Source organism: Chiloscyllium plagiosum, chromosome 12, assembly GCF_004010195.1.
Source record: "Chiloscyllium plagiosum isolate BGI_BamShark_2017 chromosome 12, ASM401019v2, whole genome shotgun sequence".
Classification (NCBI taxonomy): domain Eukaryota; kingdom Metazoa; phylum Chordata; class Chondrichthyes; order Orectolobiformes; family Hemiscylliidae; genus Chiloscyllium; species Chiloscyllium plagiosum.
The window spans coordinates 71,289,404-71,304,425 of NC_057721.1; the positions used below are offsets into that span (position 1 = coordinate 71,289,404).

The 15,022-nt window shown below is 42.5% G+C and overlaps 1 protein-coding gene across 4 annotated transcripts in view; it reads left to right on the plus strand.

Annotated features, from left to right (window-relative positions):
* Positions 1 to 3,800, plus strand: part of LOC122555408 (pneumococcal serine-rich repeat protein-like) — a 64,847-nt gene extending 61,047 nt beyond the window's left edge. For all 4 annotated transcript variants that reach the window (XM_043701389.1, XM_043701388.1, XM_043701390.1 and 1 more), the window contains one exon: positions 1,507 to 3,800. In XM_043701389.1, the coding sequence (XP_043557324.1) occupies positions 1,507 to 1,745 (239 nt within the window). In that variant the 3' untranslated portion in view covers positions 1,746 to 3,800. The remainder of the gene's footprint in view (positions 1 to 1,506) is intronic.
* Positions 3,801 to 15,022: the final 11,222 nt, after the last annotated feature.

A 15,022-nucleotide genomic window follows, 5' to 3' on the forward strand; every position in this document is an offset into this window, starting at 1 on the left:
AGTGAGTTACATTGGTGCTTGACCCACAGAACCTCGAGACAAATTCAATGACAGCCACCTGGTGAAGGAGCAGCGTTCTGAAAGCTAGTGCTTCCAAATAAACGTGTTGAACTATAACCTGATGTTGTGTGATTTTTAACTTTGTCCACCTCAGTCCAACACCGGCTCCTGCAAATCATGACCAGAATCTGAAGATACTTTAGCTACAGTGAAGACAGAGACCATTTAGCTCATCTTGTCTGTACTGCCTGTCCATGAATGTGATCCTACGTTTGCAGCCCATTAGAAAAAATTCAGAAATATTAGCTGAACGTAAAGAATGATTAAAGTTCCCTTTATTTATCATTTTGTTGTCATTTAGGCTAAGGTTTTTGTCTAATCAAACTTTGGATGGACTGCAGCATTTCGGGTAGTGTTGCACATCAGAGGGATGCAGTATGATAAAATGTAATCCCTTTATCAGAAAAAATGATGCTTTGTTCTCATGATACACAGTGGAAAGCTGAGGTTTTGGGCAAATGGGAATCAATGAGGTGTATCCTCTGCTCGTTCTCATATCAAACGAAATATGGTCAACAAAGTCTTGAAGCAAAATGCCAAATTTCTCTGCAAAGTTCTATGCAGGATCATGAATGGGGTGATATGCCGTATGTTACTGCATAGTTTTCTGTTTTCACCATTTATAGATAGTTCTGTATTTACCATTTTCACAATACGTTGCTGATATTTTGCACATTATGATGTCTCTTTTGAATTCCTTACAGCCTAATTAGAGTAGGTTATAGAAGACATTGCCCAGACGGATTGGCTATGGCTTTGTTGACTGGGAAATGCTATGCCCAGTCAGTAAGCAACTCTTAAATAGCTGCTGTTCTCCATAAGAAGAGAAGAGTATGCTATGACAGTGACAATATAGTGAACGTATTGATAGTAGCACACTGCAGGCACCTATTAGCCCAATAGATGTAGGAGTAGGAGTAGGCCATTCAGCTATTTGAACTCACTTTGCGATTGAATGAGATCATGGCTAATCTGATAATCCTCAACTCCACCTTCTCCTTTATTCACTTAACTCTCGAATCCTGATTAAAAATCTGTCCAACCCAGGCTTGACAGCCTTCTGTGGTAAAACAAAATCATTAGCCTCTGAGAAAAGAAATTCCACCTTATCTTTGTAAATCTTTGCAATTCGTGCTTTGGTGTTGGTTCTCTATGGTATTACAGCCTTATAATGTGCTTCTCTGCAATGCACCACTCCCCATGTATTACCTAATATGTAGAAACAGTTGACACTCCATTAGTCTTTTGCTATACAATAATTATCTCTCATGCTATTGTCTATTAACCTGTAGGGAACATATCCTGATTGTATGCTGTTTTGTTTTGATACAATATGATCCCCTGTGGTTGTTACATCTTGTTGTTTTGATTTGCCTTTATCACATTGTCAGCCCAGTTGAACTGCTACAGGCCTTATCCTTAATGTCTCAACTCATCCAATTTCAGGAACTCCGCAAGTAACGACTCTGGCTCCCACTATGTCTCAGACGGTGTCCACTTTGCAGACTCCAGCGGATAACTCTGGATTCAAAGTGGCTGTGATAGTGTTGGGAGTCATCCTCGGTGTGGCTCTGCTGCTAATCGTGACAATAACACTGGCAATGGTTTGCATGAAGAGAAAATCTGGACAATACCTTATAAGTGGTTCAGATATGCTCCAGAGGTTCAACTATACAAACATGTAGTGCATCACATCAAACCCCCAGTGGACAAATCATTTTCTCAGAGGTTATACAGTTTTGGGAACAAATCTTCTGCAATATCAAAAATGCAGGGAATAGAAACATTATTGGCAAGAAATGTAGTATAATCATTAATGGAGAATAATGATAGGTTCTTGTCTCTCATTCATTTTGATATATTTATTTCTAAACAGATTGGGAGACTGTATCAGATTTTATTCATGTTATTATTTAATGGAAATAGGGGAGTGGGTGGAATCCCAACTGACTTCACAGATTAGGAAATTAGACACCCTCAAGCTATAATGCTCTATCCATTAAAATTTGTAATGGACAGGAGCTCTGTGCAACCTTTGAAAGAATTATATTGTACTATTTAGTTCCTCTTTGCACACTAGACATTCAAGTGCACAGGACAAAGTTTCATAATTACAAAGCTTACTGTTGACAGTAACTGCAGATATCTGAAAGTCATAAGAAAGATTTTAGCACTTGACTCATAATATATCCTTGTATTATATTTCCAACTGTTTCAAAATATTTGAAGGGAGATTTTAAACCTGATGTGACCAAAGGAACAGGTTATGGAAATTGTGCTGGGAGGGTGTTCTCTTGCATTAAGCTTGTCATCTGTCATTCTTTTACTGTTGGAGCACTGATAGTTTTCCAGAATTTTCTAACTCCGAGGGACTGTGTGGTGCAGAAGGGGTAAATGGGGTGATAACTGCTAATTCCAGCAGGTGTACCCAATTTACATAGCTGTGTGTGCCATTGTACCTCATGCAGTGCTCAAAGTTAGCATTGTGCCAAGGTTGCAGGGTGAGGTACATAAAATGGACTGAAGCATCTTGAGTCTACAAAATGCTTAAATTCTCAGGTGTAGTCAAGGTTTGCCAAATGTTTTGTAATGTTATGATTTTTGATGATTATGCCAGAAGCAATTCTTGCCAGGAGAATGATCAACTTCAAGATTTGACTACTTCTATGTGCCGGTTGAATACAAAGGTCACATTGGATGCTTTGGCCTGTGTTTCTTGCACTGTTTCTGAAAAGAAAATCCTGTGTATTTTTAAAATAAAAGATTGTGAAAATGTACTGCACTTTAAAACATTTTGGAGACAATGTTTCCTCAGGCCACTATAGGCAGAAGTGTAACTGGCAAGGTTGTGGAGAATTAAAATTGACAGGTTGGGAAGATTTTAAGAATATGAGCCCACCGAGCTGCTTCCCTCCCCATGTGAAAGGCTTGTGTTCTTCAACTTAATTGCCAGAGTTTGCCCTCACTAATTTCCAGGTCTTTGGAAATTATCTCACTGACCTTGGACTTTACTCATCTTCAGCTGCACTTGCCTGCTGTCAGCCTCCACAGCAGCACGGCAGCAACTTCTGTAAATTGAGCTTGAACCTCTGATGAGCAATAGGAGAAGCACCAGCAGCAAAGTAGTCAAAGTGCCTTTAAATAGAAATCCTTTTGTTTCAGGGCTGTGTGTCCTCATCATGCCTGTGTGTTGCGAGTGTTCCACAAAGTGGGGATACTCATGTGCAGCTCATTGCAATGTTAGGTCAGCTCATCAGTAGGCCCCAGACCACTCACAACCTCCCCCTACTGTCAAGTAAAAGCAGCATTGTGAACTTCAAATTGGTGTCATGTTGAATCACAGTGTCGAGCAATAACCTAATTACAGTGAGAGAACATAGGGAATCTCAAATATTTTCATCTATCTCACACTTCAGAAAATGATGCTTAAATTTGGGAAATAAGCTACACCCAGATTGCCTTTTAAATAAAATGCCTTGCAATCATCATTCTGCAATAATTAAATGATAATGGATTATGATCAACATTACATGATCTAATAGATTAGGTTACAATAAATCATGATTTAAAAACAACTTTGTCAGTATCCACAAGCAGCAATATATATAGACTAATGGAGGAGAATGAAGCCATGCTCTTTATTAATATTCTATGCACTGTAATTATTTATTCAAATGTTGAAATAAACTGAATATGTATAACTTTTCTATGTCTTTGAAATTATTACCATGTCCTCTTCTATAAATAAAAGTATATTACTTATCAAACATTATGGAGTTTCTATGTATGATTCCATTCAAATGCATCTTTCTAACGCAATTATTTTTCTATTCACCCATGAGATGAGAGCATTGCTGGTTAGGCCAACACTATTGCCCACCCCGAATCACCCAGAGAGTAGTCAAGAGTCAACCACATTGCAGTGAGTCTGGATGTCCACGTCGGCCAAGCCACATAAGGATTACAGATTTCCTTCCCTAAAGAACATCAGTGAACCAGATGGGTTTTGCTGATAATTGACAATGGTTTCATCATTATCATTAGATGCTCAATTGCAGATTCTTTGTTGAATTAAAGTCCCAGCATCTGCCATGGCAAGATTTGAACTCAGATCCCCAGCACATCAACTAAGTTTCTGGACTAATAGTTTAGTGACAATTCCACTAGCTTGTTCAAACACTTGGAAATGGTGAAGCCAGTTTACCCATGAGATCTGGCTTATTCAGCCTTGAGAGTGTGGTGCTGGAAAAGCAAATCTGTTCAGGCAGCATCCGAGGAGCAGGAGAATCGATGTTTCGGGCATAAGCCTTTCATCTGGAATGAGGCTTCTGGGTGAAAATGATAGGTAGATGCAGGTGAGGGAGAAGGTGATAGGTCAGGGGTTTTGGAGCGGATAGATGGGAAAGGTGATGGACAGGAGAGGAGGATGGTGCCGAGTTGGAAGTTTGGGACTAGGATAATCTGGGGGGAGGGGAAATGAGGAAGCTGTTGAAATCCAAAGTGATCCTGTGTGGTTGCAAGGTCCCAAGGCGGAATATGAGGCGTTCCTCCTCCAGGTGTCAGGTGACAACGGTTTGGCAGTAGAGGAGGCCCAGGACCTGCATGTCCTTGACAGAGTGGAAGGGGGAGTTGAAGTGTTCAGCCACGGGGCGGTGGGGTTGGTTGGTGTGGGTGTACCAGAGATGTTCTCTGAAATGATCCACATGAAGGCATCCTGTCTCTCTGATGTAGAGGGGACCACACTGGGTGCAATGGATGCAGTAGATGACATTGGTAGAGGTACAGGTAAATTTCTGTTGGATGTAGAAGGATCCTTTGTGGCCTTGGATGGACATGAGGGGAGTGGTGTGGGCGCAGGTTTTGCATTTCCTGCAATGACAGGGGAAGGTGCCAGGAGTGGGGTGTGGGCTGGTGGGGACCTAATGAGGGAGTCACGGAGGGAATGGTCTCTCCAGAACACTGATAAGGGTGGGGAGGGAAATATATCTCTGCTGGTGAGGTCCATTTGGAGGTGGCAGAAGTGGCAGAGGATGATGCGATGTAGGCAGAGGTTGGGGTGGAAGGTGTGGACCAAGGAGGTTCGGCCCTTGTTGCATTGGGAAGGGTGGGGTTCACGCGGGGTGGTGCGGGAAGTGGAGGAGATGCGCTGGAGGGCATCATCAACCATGTGGGAGGGGAAATTGCGATCTTGGAAGAAGGAGGCCATCTGGGATTTTCTAAGGTGAAATTGGTCATCCTAGGAACAGATGAGGCGGGGGCAGAGGAATTGGGAATAAGGGATAGCATTTTTTACAGGAGGTAGGGTGGGAGGAGGTGTACTCTAGTTAGTGTGGGAGTTGGTGGGCTTCTGGTAGTTATCTGTGGTTAGTCAGTTACAGGAAACAGTGCCATTCAGCCTTGTTGCAATTAAGCAGGATAGATCTTTGTGCTGGAGGTAGATGCATTCCAGATTACCAGTGGGATGCAAGATAATCGGGAGCATGCAGGAATGTAGAGTGGAGGTTAAAATCAGATCAGCCATAATCTTACTGAATGGGACAGATTATGCTTGAAAGATCACACTTGTTCCATGTTTGTACTCTATCCATCCGCTGTAAGTATTTTCTGGAACAGACAACCAAATATGGATCTTAAAACTGGAATTATATCTACGTGTACTCAAGTAGAAGGATACAGGAGTCCAGTGAAAGGTTTGCAATGTCACCATTCCCATTACCACCCGAGATGTAAAAGTACCTAGGTACAACATTTTAGTACAAAGAGGAAAATAAGGATATAAAGTTAAAAGTTCAATATTGCAATTCTTTTTTAAGTGCTTAGCCATGCTGGGCTCGCATTCTATGTGTCCTCAGTGCTGGTCTCAATCTCCTCTGTGTTGTTACACCAACACAGGAGCTGGGAGACCTCAGGCTGCCTGCTCTCTCCACCACAGATACTGGGGGACCTGTATCATCGCTGCACTGAGCTCAATCTCCCCTGCATTGGGCTAGCCCTCCTCCGCTTTGGGCTTGCTCTTTCCCCACACTCTCTCACTGTCTCCCGCACTGGCTCAATCTCTCCACAGAAGATAAGTAGATTAAAGTTAAAAAAAAGTTGTGAAGAAGGAAAAAGGGTAAAATTGGACGGAGCAGATCCACATAGACTGCTACTCCTCCGCCATTTTGGATATTTATGAACTAATCAATTCAATTCTGAGAAAATTTCCCTCTGATCTGACATCCCACCAAATGATCAAAGAGAGGATCCAAGAGCAAATAGGAGATACATCATCCAACATCACTAATCTTTCGTATGCTGTAATATCAACCCCTTCCAGAGATTGGCTTAACTTCCTTGTGTCAGTCTAGGAGCAGTCTTGTGGCCTCATACCTTCAAGGTCAGGAGGCTTCTTCTAAGTGGGCTCAATTCAGTTGAAAACCGGAACTTATTGATCAAGACTCTCAGTGCAGTGCAGTACTGAAAGAGTGCTGTACTGTCTTTCAAGTAGGACATTAAACTGAGGCTCCCATTGTTCTATTCCACTATTGCACTATTCCAAAGGAAAACAAATAATAAATTTCCAGAGTCCTGACCAATACTAATTCCTCAAACAACAACAAAAAGTCTCATTGCTATAACTTTGCTATTTGGAAGAGCTTAGTGCGGATTAGCTTCCATGTTTCCTACTTTGCAACAATAACCACATTTCAAAAATGTTTAATCAGCTGTATAATTCTTTGGGCAGTCTTGCACTGACCTGACAGAAATTGATAAGATTGTGTATGGCATGGATGGAGTGGAAGGTTTGAGGCTTTTTCCCAGAGTGGAAGGGTCAATTACTAGGGGACACAGGTTCAGGGTGTGGGGGGAGGGATCTAATTTAAAAGAGGTGTGCAAGGCAAGTTTTTCACACAAAATGTGGCAAGTGCTTGGAATTCACTGCCAGAGGAGGTGGTGGAAGCAGACACAATAGCAGCGTTCAAGAAACACCTGGACAAATACATGAACCAGCAAGGAACAGAGGGATATGGATCCTGTAAGTGAAGACAGTTTGAGTATGGAAGGGCAAAATGTATTAGAGGAGAAAGTGAGGTCTGCAGATGCTGGAGATCAAAGTTGAAACTTTATTGCTGGAACAGCACAGCAGGTCAGGCAGCATCCAGGGAACAGGAGATTCGACGTTTCGGGCACAGGCTTAGAGGGCTGAAGGGCCTGTTCCTGTGCTGCATTGTTCTTTGAAAAGCAATATACAAATTGATGACTTTATGTTCTTTTTTTTAAACGTTTGGAGTGAATTGGCCCATATTGCATGAACTGCAACTTATCCTCAACATATTTGGAGTTCTATAATGAGGTGTGTTATGGACCAGACCAGACCCCCTCAATGTATTTTAAGAAGGTAGCCCAGACTCTAACGTTTTCTTATTGTTAAAGACAAAGGTGAAGTGCCTGTTCCCGATTCAATGCAACTAGCCAAACTACTCAACGTTAAACAAAACTCAATGTATTCAAACACTGTAGTTAAACTACAAACAAAGAGGAATTTAGAATAAATTAACTCTATTGGAAAACTTTATTGAATAATCAATGCAGTAACTAATTAACTATTCCAATATAGTAACATCCCATAAACAAATCCTGAAACAAAAAGGAAAATTCAGATACAGATTCTAATATGCAGTTCTCCAAACTAAGAGGAAAAACCATGAAGACAAAATTCAGAGGGAGTAACAGCCAGGAGGCTGTTAGGATCACTGAAACTTCCAAGTCTGTTGAGACCCCAATAACTTCTGCTTTAAGCTGAACCTAAAAACCCAGAAATCCTGATCTGTGAGACTGGCTACACCCATTCAGGATCTGTAAAAAAAACCATGGCCTCCCAAGCTGCTTACTTCAGAGGTTCTGGTAAACTACTCAGTGCCTCTGCCTTAAATCTCTCTTCAAAACAAAAACCAGGACAAGATGACTTCTTAATGTCATAGCATCGTCACAAGTGAAACTACCCTCGTTCTCTACAGTTCATCTCATTCAAATAACCCAGTTACGTGGAAACAGTTCATCAATCATCCTGAAGTCTCCTCTGAGAGTTAAAAACTAGATACAGTGAAAGTCTTCCTACAGAGGTAGGTGATCTCATGCAAGCACAACAATAACGGAAGAGGAGAGAGTCAAGAAAAGTCAGAGCCCAGGCGTTATGAGGGTTGGGGAGTGGCAAGTCAGGGATGATTGGGGTAGGGGGCTTTGGGGCATACAGAGGCTGAAGGAAAATTAAAACAGGCTGCTTGGGTTGGCGTAAGACATGAATTGAAATACAAATTTGCGACATGTTAACTTGTTTTATGTCCTAGATTTCCAACCCGTTATTATAACATTATTTATGGGCGGCACGGTAACACAGTGGTTAGCACTGCTGCTTCACAGCGCCAGAGACCCGGGTTCAATTCCCGCCTCAGGCGACTCTCTGTGTGGAGTTTGCACATTCTCCCCGTGTCTGCGTGGGTTTCCTCCGGGTGCTCCGGTTTCCTCCCACAATCCAAAAATGTGCAGGGGTTAGGTGAATTGGCCATGCTAAATTGCCCGTAGTGTTAGGGAAAGGGGTAAATGTAGGAGAATGGGTCTGGGTGGGTTACGCTTCGGCGGGTCGGTGCAGACTTGTTGGGCCGAAGGGCCTGTTTCCACACTGTAAGTAATCTAATCTAATTATTTTGAACCCATTTTTACTTTTCCCCTGTTATCCATAGAACATAGAACATAGAAAAGTACAGTACAGAGCAGGCCCATTGTCCCAAGATGCTGTGCCGAGGATTATTCCTAATCTAAAATGAAAGAATCTAACCTACGTACCCCTCAATTCACTACCGTCCATGTGCATGTCTAGCAATCGCTTAAATGTCCCTAATAACTCTGCTTCCACCACCACCATGAGCAACGCATTCCATGCATTTACAACTCTCTGAGTAAAGAACCCACCTCTGACATCTCCTTTATACATTTTTCCTAATATCTTCAAACTATGACCCCTTGTACCAGTCAATCCTGCCTTGGGGAAAAGTCTCTGGCTATTGATTCTATCCATTCCACTCATTACCTTGCATACCTCAATCAGGTCACCTCTCTTCCTCCTTCTCTCCAGAGAGAAAAGTCCAAGCTTAGTCAACCTCTCTATGTTAGACAAGCCCTCCAGTCCAGGCAGCACCCTCTCCAAGGCCTCCGTATTTTCCTATAATAGGATGACCAGAACTGGACACAATATTCCAAGTGTGGTCTCACCAGGAACTTGTAGAGCTGTAGCAAAACCTCGCGGCTCCTAAACTCGATCCCCATGTTAAGGAAAGCCAAAACACCATATGCTTTCTTAACAACCCTTAACAATTTGGGTGGCAACTTTGAGGGACCTATGCACTTGAACACCAAGATCTCGCTGTTCCTCCACACTGCCAAGAATCCTGTCTTTAATCCTATATTCAGCATTCAAGTTCAACCTTCCAAAATGCATCACTTAGCATTTATACAGGTTGAACTCCATCTGCCATTTCTCAGCCCAGCTCTGCATCCTGTCTATGGTGCGCTGCAGTCTGCAATAGCCCTCGATACCATCAACAGCACCTCCAACCTTTGTGTCATTGGCAAATTTACTAACATACCCCTCAACTTTCTCATCCAAGTCATTTATAAAAACTACAAACAGCAGAGGCCCAAGGAAAGAGCCCTGTGGGACACCACTGACTTCCAGGCAGAATATTTTCCATCTAGAATCACTCTCTGCCTTCTGTCAGCCAAGCAATTCTGAATCCAGAGAGCCCTGTATCCCATACCTACCATGGGGAACGTTATCAAATGCCTTGCTGAAATCCATATACACCACATCCACTGCTCAACCTTCGTCGATCTGTCTCGTCACCTCCTCAAAGAACTCACTATCATTTGTGAAGCATGACCTGCCCTTCACAAAGCCGTGCTGACTGTCTATAATCATGCTATGTTTTTCCAAATAGTCATAAATCCTATCCCACAGAATTCTTTCCAAAACCTTGCTGACAACATACGTAAGACTGACTGGTCTGTAATTGTCAGAGACTTTCCAGTGGAACTAAACAGACTAGGAGAAGTTTTAGCTCGCAAGCAAAGGCAGATTTGCAGGTTCAAACACTGCGGGAGTTGAGGATCTTATAGACCCCAACTATTGCACGCCAATCCCTTCCCCCTCCAAACCAGCTCCAATAATGTAAAACCTGCAATGCAGGAAGTGTAACTTAGCTGCAACATGCTTTTCGACTCTGTGCTAAATCAAACAAAGAAACAGCTACAGTGAAAAGGAAAGAAAAATTAGATTGGGAAATAGAAACGTGACAGAAAGAGGAAACAAAATGATTTAAATTTTCCAGCAGTTTGAATCTGAAACAAAGAGACTCCATACTTCAGAAAATCGCAGAGTTGTTATGGTGCAGAGAGAGTGAGAGAGTGAAAGAGTGAGAGACAGGATGGAAGTTAGTGAAAAGGTTAACTTTTCTGGTCTGATTTGAGTGTACACTTACTTGTCATGGATTGAATGTGTGATGTTCCATGGAGCTCGAGATCTGGGAATGTTATGAATTTAATGTGCATTTTGGGAATCTAAGATGATTTTAAAAAAGTCATTTAGTAAGACAATGATATTGGGCATGTTAGCTGAGCGAGGTTACCTCATGACCTTTTCCACATAGTCTCTCATTATGATGTACTGTTAAAAGGGAAGCTTATCTAGCTAAAGGCATTTGGCCATTTGGCCTGGCTTGATCAGGGTTTCCCACTTTGACATGCATGTCACTTAATCAGTCGAGCGTGCTCACACCTGTCAATGTTACTCTTCCTCTGCAAGCTTTTTCCATTTTATTGCTGCTCATCTGATTAAGGACATGTGGTGTGTTTGTAATTTTAGTACCAAATTCTATATGAAGACAGCTTGGTTTGCAGCAATAAGGGGAGTAGCCTGAGGGAGCTCTTAGGAGTAAGAGCTGGCACCACTACTCTGCTCATGGTTTTAAAATCTTCGCTCAAGTCTGACTTGTAGGTATCTGTGTTAGAGTGTAACATTGATGCCATGAGTAAATAAAGATAATAATTTAAACTAAACTGCCTGTAAGAGTTTTATATTCCAGGCCACCACAGAGTATGATCTCTGGGATGAACCAAGAGAGGCTTACAGGTTGACTCCACCAGGGATTTCCCAAGCCATCTCGAATAGATACTTTAACACCTAAATTGAGAACCCTCTGTATGAAAACACAGTTAATTTGCATTGCTCCACTTACAGGAAATAACTCAGCACATGGAGCACTTTGGCATAAAATTATTTAATTTTCTATAAAGCAGTTTTACTTCAACTGTAATAAAGGAACTTCACGCAGTGCAATGGATTTAAATGCAGAACCAGTCAATGAGAAGTTGTTTGTCTGTAGCTAATGGGGTTCCTCCAGGTCTCCAGAAACAATGTTTTTTTTTGTATTTAATCACACATCTACCTACATTAGAATGAACATGGACACACTGACATTTGGCATCAATTAGAGTGTAGCATCAACCGTATAGCATGGAAACAGACCCTTTGATCCAACTCGTTCATGCCGACCAGATATCCTCAATTAATCTAGTCCCATTTGTCAGCATTTAGCCTATATCCCTCTAAACCCTTCCTGTTCATATACTCACTTAGATGGCTTTTAAATGCTGTAGTTGTACTAGCTTTCACTACTTCCTCTGGCAGCTCATTCTCTTTGTGCACCACCCTCTTTGTAAAAAGGTTGGCCCTTAGGTCCCATTTAAATTTGTCTTCCCGTCACCTTAAACCTACACCTTCTAGTTTTGGAAACCCTTACCCCAGGGTAAAGACCTTGACTGTTCACCCTATCCACACCCCTCATGATGTAATAAACCTCTATTACCAGGATGTGGAGGTGCCGGTGTTGGACTGGGTTGGACGAAGTTAAAAATCACACAACACCAGGTTATAGTCCAACAGGTTTAATTGGAAATACTAGCTTCCAGAGCGCTGCTCCTTCGTCAGGTAGCTAGTGCTACCAGGAAGACAGTTAAGAGGCAACAACATTGTGGTGGGGCTGGTGTTACATGTGGGCTTAGACCAGGTAAGGATAGCAGATTTATTTCCCAAGAGGTGTTGCAACAGAGCTTGGGTGAGCTATTCTGTTCATTACCATTCTCCAAACTGTTAAGCTCCTGGATGAGGAGGATGAACTGTCACCTTTTCTGTATTCTCTCTATCCTCTCGCTATTTGCCACAAAGTTAATTTGAAAAAGATAATTTCTTTTCACAAACTCAGGAAGGTTGTTCAGTCTCACTAGTGGGCTCCAGTAGATTTGAAACTGGCATATTAACCCCTCTAGCTTCTAAAGCCAAAAACGCAAAGTGGTCTGCAGTTTGGGACAAAATCCTCAGGGGGCTGATTTACCATTGAGGAGGGAGTCATCAGTTATCTTTGTAGTCGCAAGAGATGACAGCCCATTCTGTTTGAAGTTTCCTTGATACTATAAACACTGCATTCCATTGATCTTTCTCTTCATCCTCCCACTGAATTTAAATTTACAACCATTTTTGCTTGTAAAAAGCCCTCTTGCAAAAAGCCCTCTTTTAAAATCACAAACTTTGGAATTACAAGTTAAAAATATCCACAGTACTTAAGGATTTGAATCCATGGTCATGGTAAAGGGGATTAGTGAACCAGATGGGATTTTACAACAATTGACAGACCCTACACAGTCATAGAACTTAGAAAAGTACAGCACAGAACAGGCCATTCGGTCCACGATGTTGTGCCAAGGATTATTCCGAATCTAAAATAAAATAACCTAACCTACACACCCCTCAATTCACTGCTGTCCATGTGCATGTCCAGCAGTTGCTTAAATCACCCTAATAACTCTGCTTCCACCACCACCACTGGCAACGCATTCCATGTATTCACAACTCTCTGCATAAAGAACCTTCCTCTGATGTCCTCTCTATACATTTCTCCTAATATCTTAAAACTATGACCCCTCATGCCAGTCAATCTGCCCTGGGGAAAAGTCTCTGGCTATTGACTCTATCCATGCATCTCATTACCTTGTACACCTCGATCATGTCATCTCTCTTCCTCCTTCTCTCCAGAGAGAAAAGTCTGAGCTTATTCAATCTCTCTTCGTAAGACAAGCCCTCCAGCCCAGGCAGCATCCTGATAAACCTTCTTCACACTCAATTTAAAGCTTCCACATCTTTCCTACAGTAGGACGACCAGAACTGGACACAATATTGCAAGTGTGGCCTCATCAGGGACTTGTAGAGCTGTAGCAAAATCTCACAGCTCTTAAACTCGATCCCCCTGTTAATGAAAGCCAGAACACCATATTCTTTCTTAACAACCCTTAACAGCTTGGATGGCAACTTTGAGTGATCTATGCACTTGAACACCAAGATCCCTCCGGTTCCTCCACACTGCCAAGGATCCAGTCTTTAATCCTATATTCAGCATTCAAGTTCAACCTTCCAAAATGCCTTGCTGAAGTCCATATACACCGCATCCACTGCTTGACCTTAATTGACCTGTCTTGTCACCTCGTCAAAGAACTCAATAGGATTTGTGAGGCACGACCAGCCCCTCACAAAGCCATGCTGACTGCCTTTAATCACACTATGCTTTTCCATATAGTCACATATCCTATCCATCAGAATTCTTTCCAAAACCTTGCTGACCACAGAGGTAAGACTGACTGGTCTGTAATTGCCAGGGATTTCCCTATTCGCCTTCCCGAAAAGAGTAACAACATTCACCTCCCTCTAATCCTCCGGTACGACTCCCCTGGAGAATGAGGAAGCAAAGATTTTTGCCAACAGCTTAGCAACCTCCTTTCTCACTTCCCGGAGCAGCCTAGGATAAATCTAGTCTGGCTCTGGGGACATATCAATCTTAATGGGTGCCAAAATTTCCAACACATCAACTTCATCAATCTTGATCTGGTCAAGACTGTATCCCAGCTCCTCAAAGTTCTCATTCACAACAAGGTCCCTTTCCTTATTGAAAACAGAAGCAAAAAACTCATTTAGGGCTTCCCCTATCTGCTCAGACTCCATGCACAAGTTCCCTACGATATCCCTGATTGGCCCTACCTTCTCCCTGAGCATTCTCTTATTCCTCACGTATGAGTAAAATGCCTTTGGGTTCTCCCTAATCCTTCTTGCCAAGCCTTTTTCGTGACCCTCCTGGCTCTCCTCAGTCCATTTCTGAGCTCCTTTCTAGCAAGCCTGTAATCCTCTAAAGCTGTGCTAGATCCTTGCTTCCTCCACCTTACGCAAGCTGCCTTCTGCTTTTTGATGAGAAGCTCCTCTGTTCTCGTCATCCAAGGTTCCTTAGTCTTACCCCTTCTTACCTGTCTCAGAGGAACAAATTTGTGCATCACTCGCAACAACTGCTCCTTAAACAGTCTCCACATATCTGCTTTGCCCTTTCTGTGGAACAATTGCTCCCAGTCTGTACTTCCGAACTCCTGCCCGATAGCTTCATAATTTCCTTTTCCCCAATTAAATATCCTCCCTTAGTAACTGTTCCTTTCCCTCTCCAAGGCTATGGTCAATGTGAGGCAGTTATGGTCACTGTCACCAAAGTGTTCTCCCACAGCGAGATCTGACACCTGTCCTGGCTCGTTGCCGTGCACCAAATCCAAAATGGCCTCTCCCCTCATCGGCCTGTCTACATACTGAGTAAGGAAACCCTCCTGAACACACCTGACAAAAACAGCTCCATCCAAACCATCTGCACTAAAGAGGTTCCAGTTGATATTGGGAAAGTTGAAGTCACCCAAAACAACAATCCTGTTACATCTGCATTTTTCCAAAATCTGCCGGCCTATTAGTTTTTCAATCTCCCTACTGCTATTAGGGGTCTGTAGAAAACCCCCAATGAGTTGGCTGTACCCTTGCTGTTCCTACCTTCCACCCATACTGACTCAATAG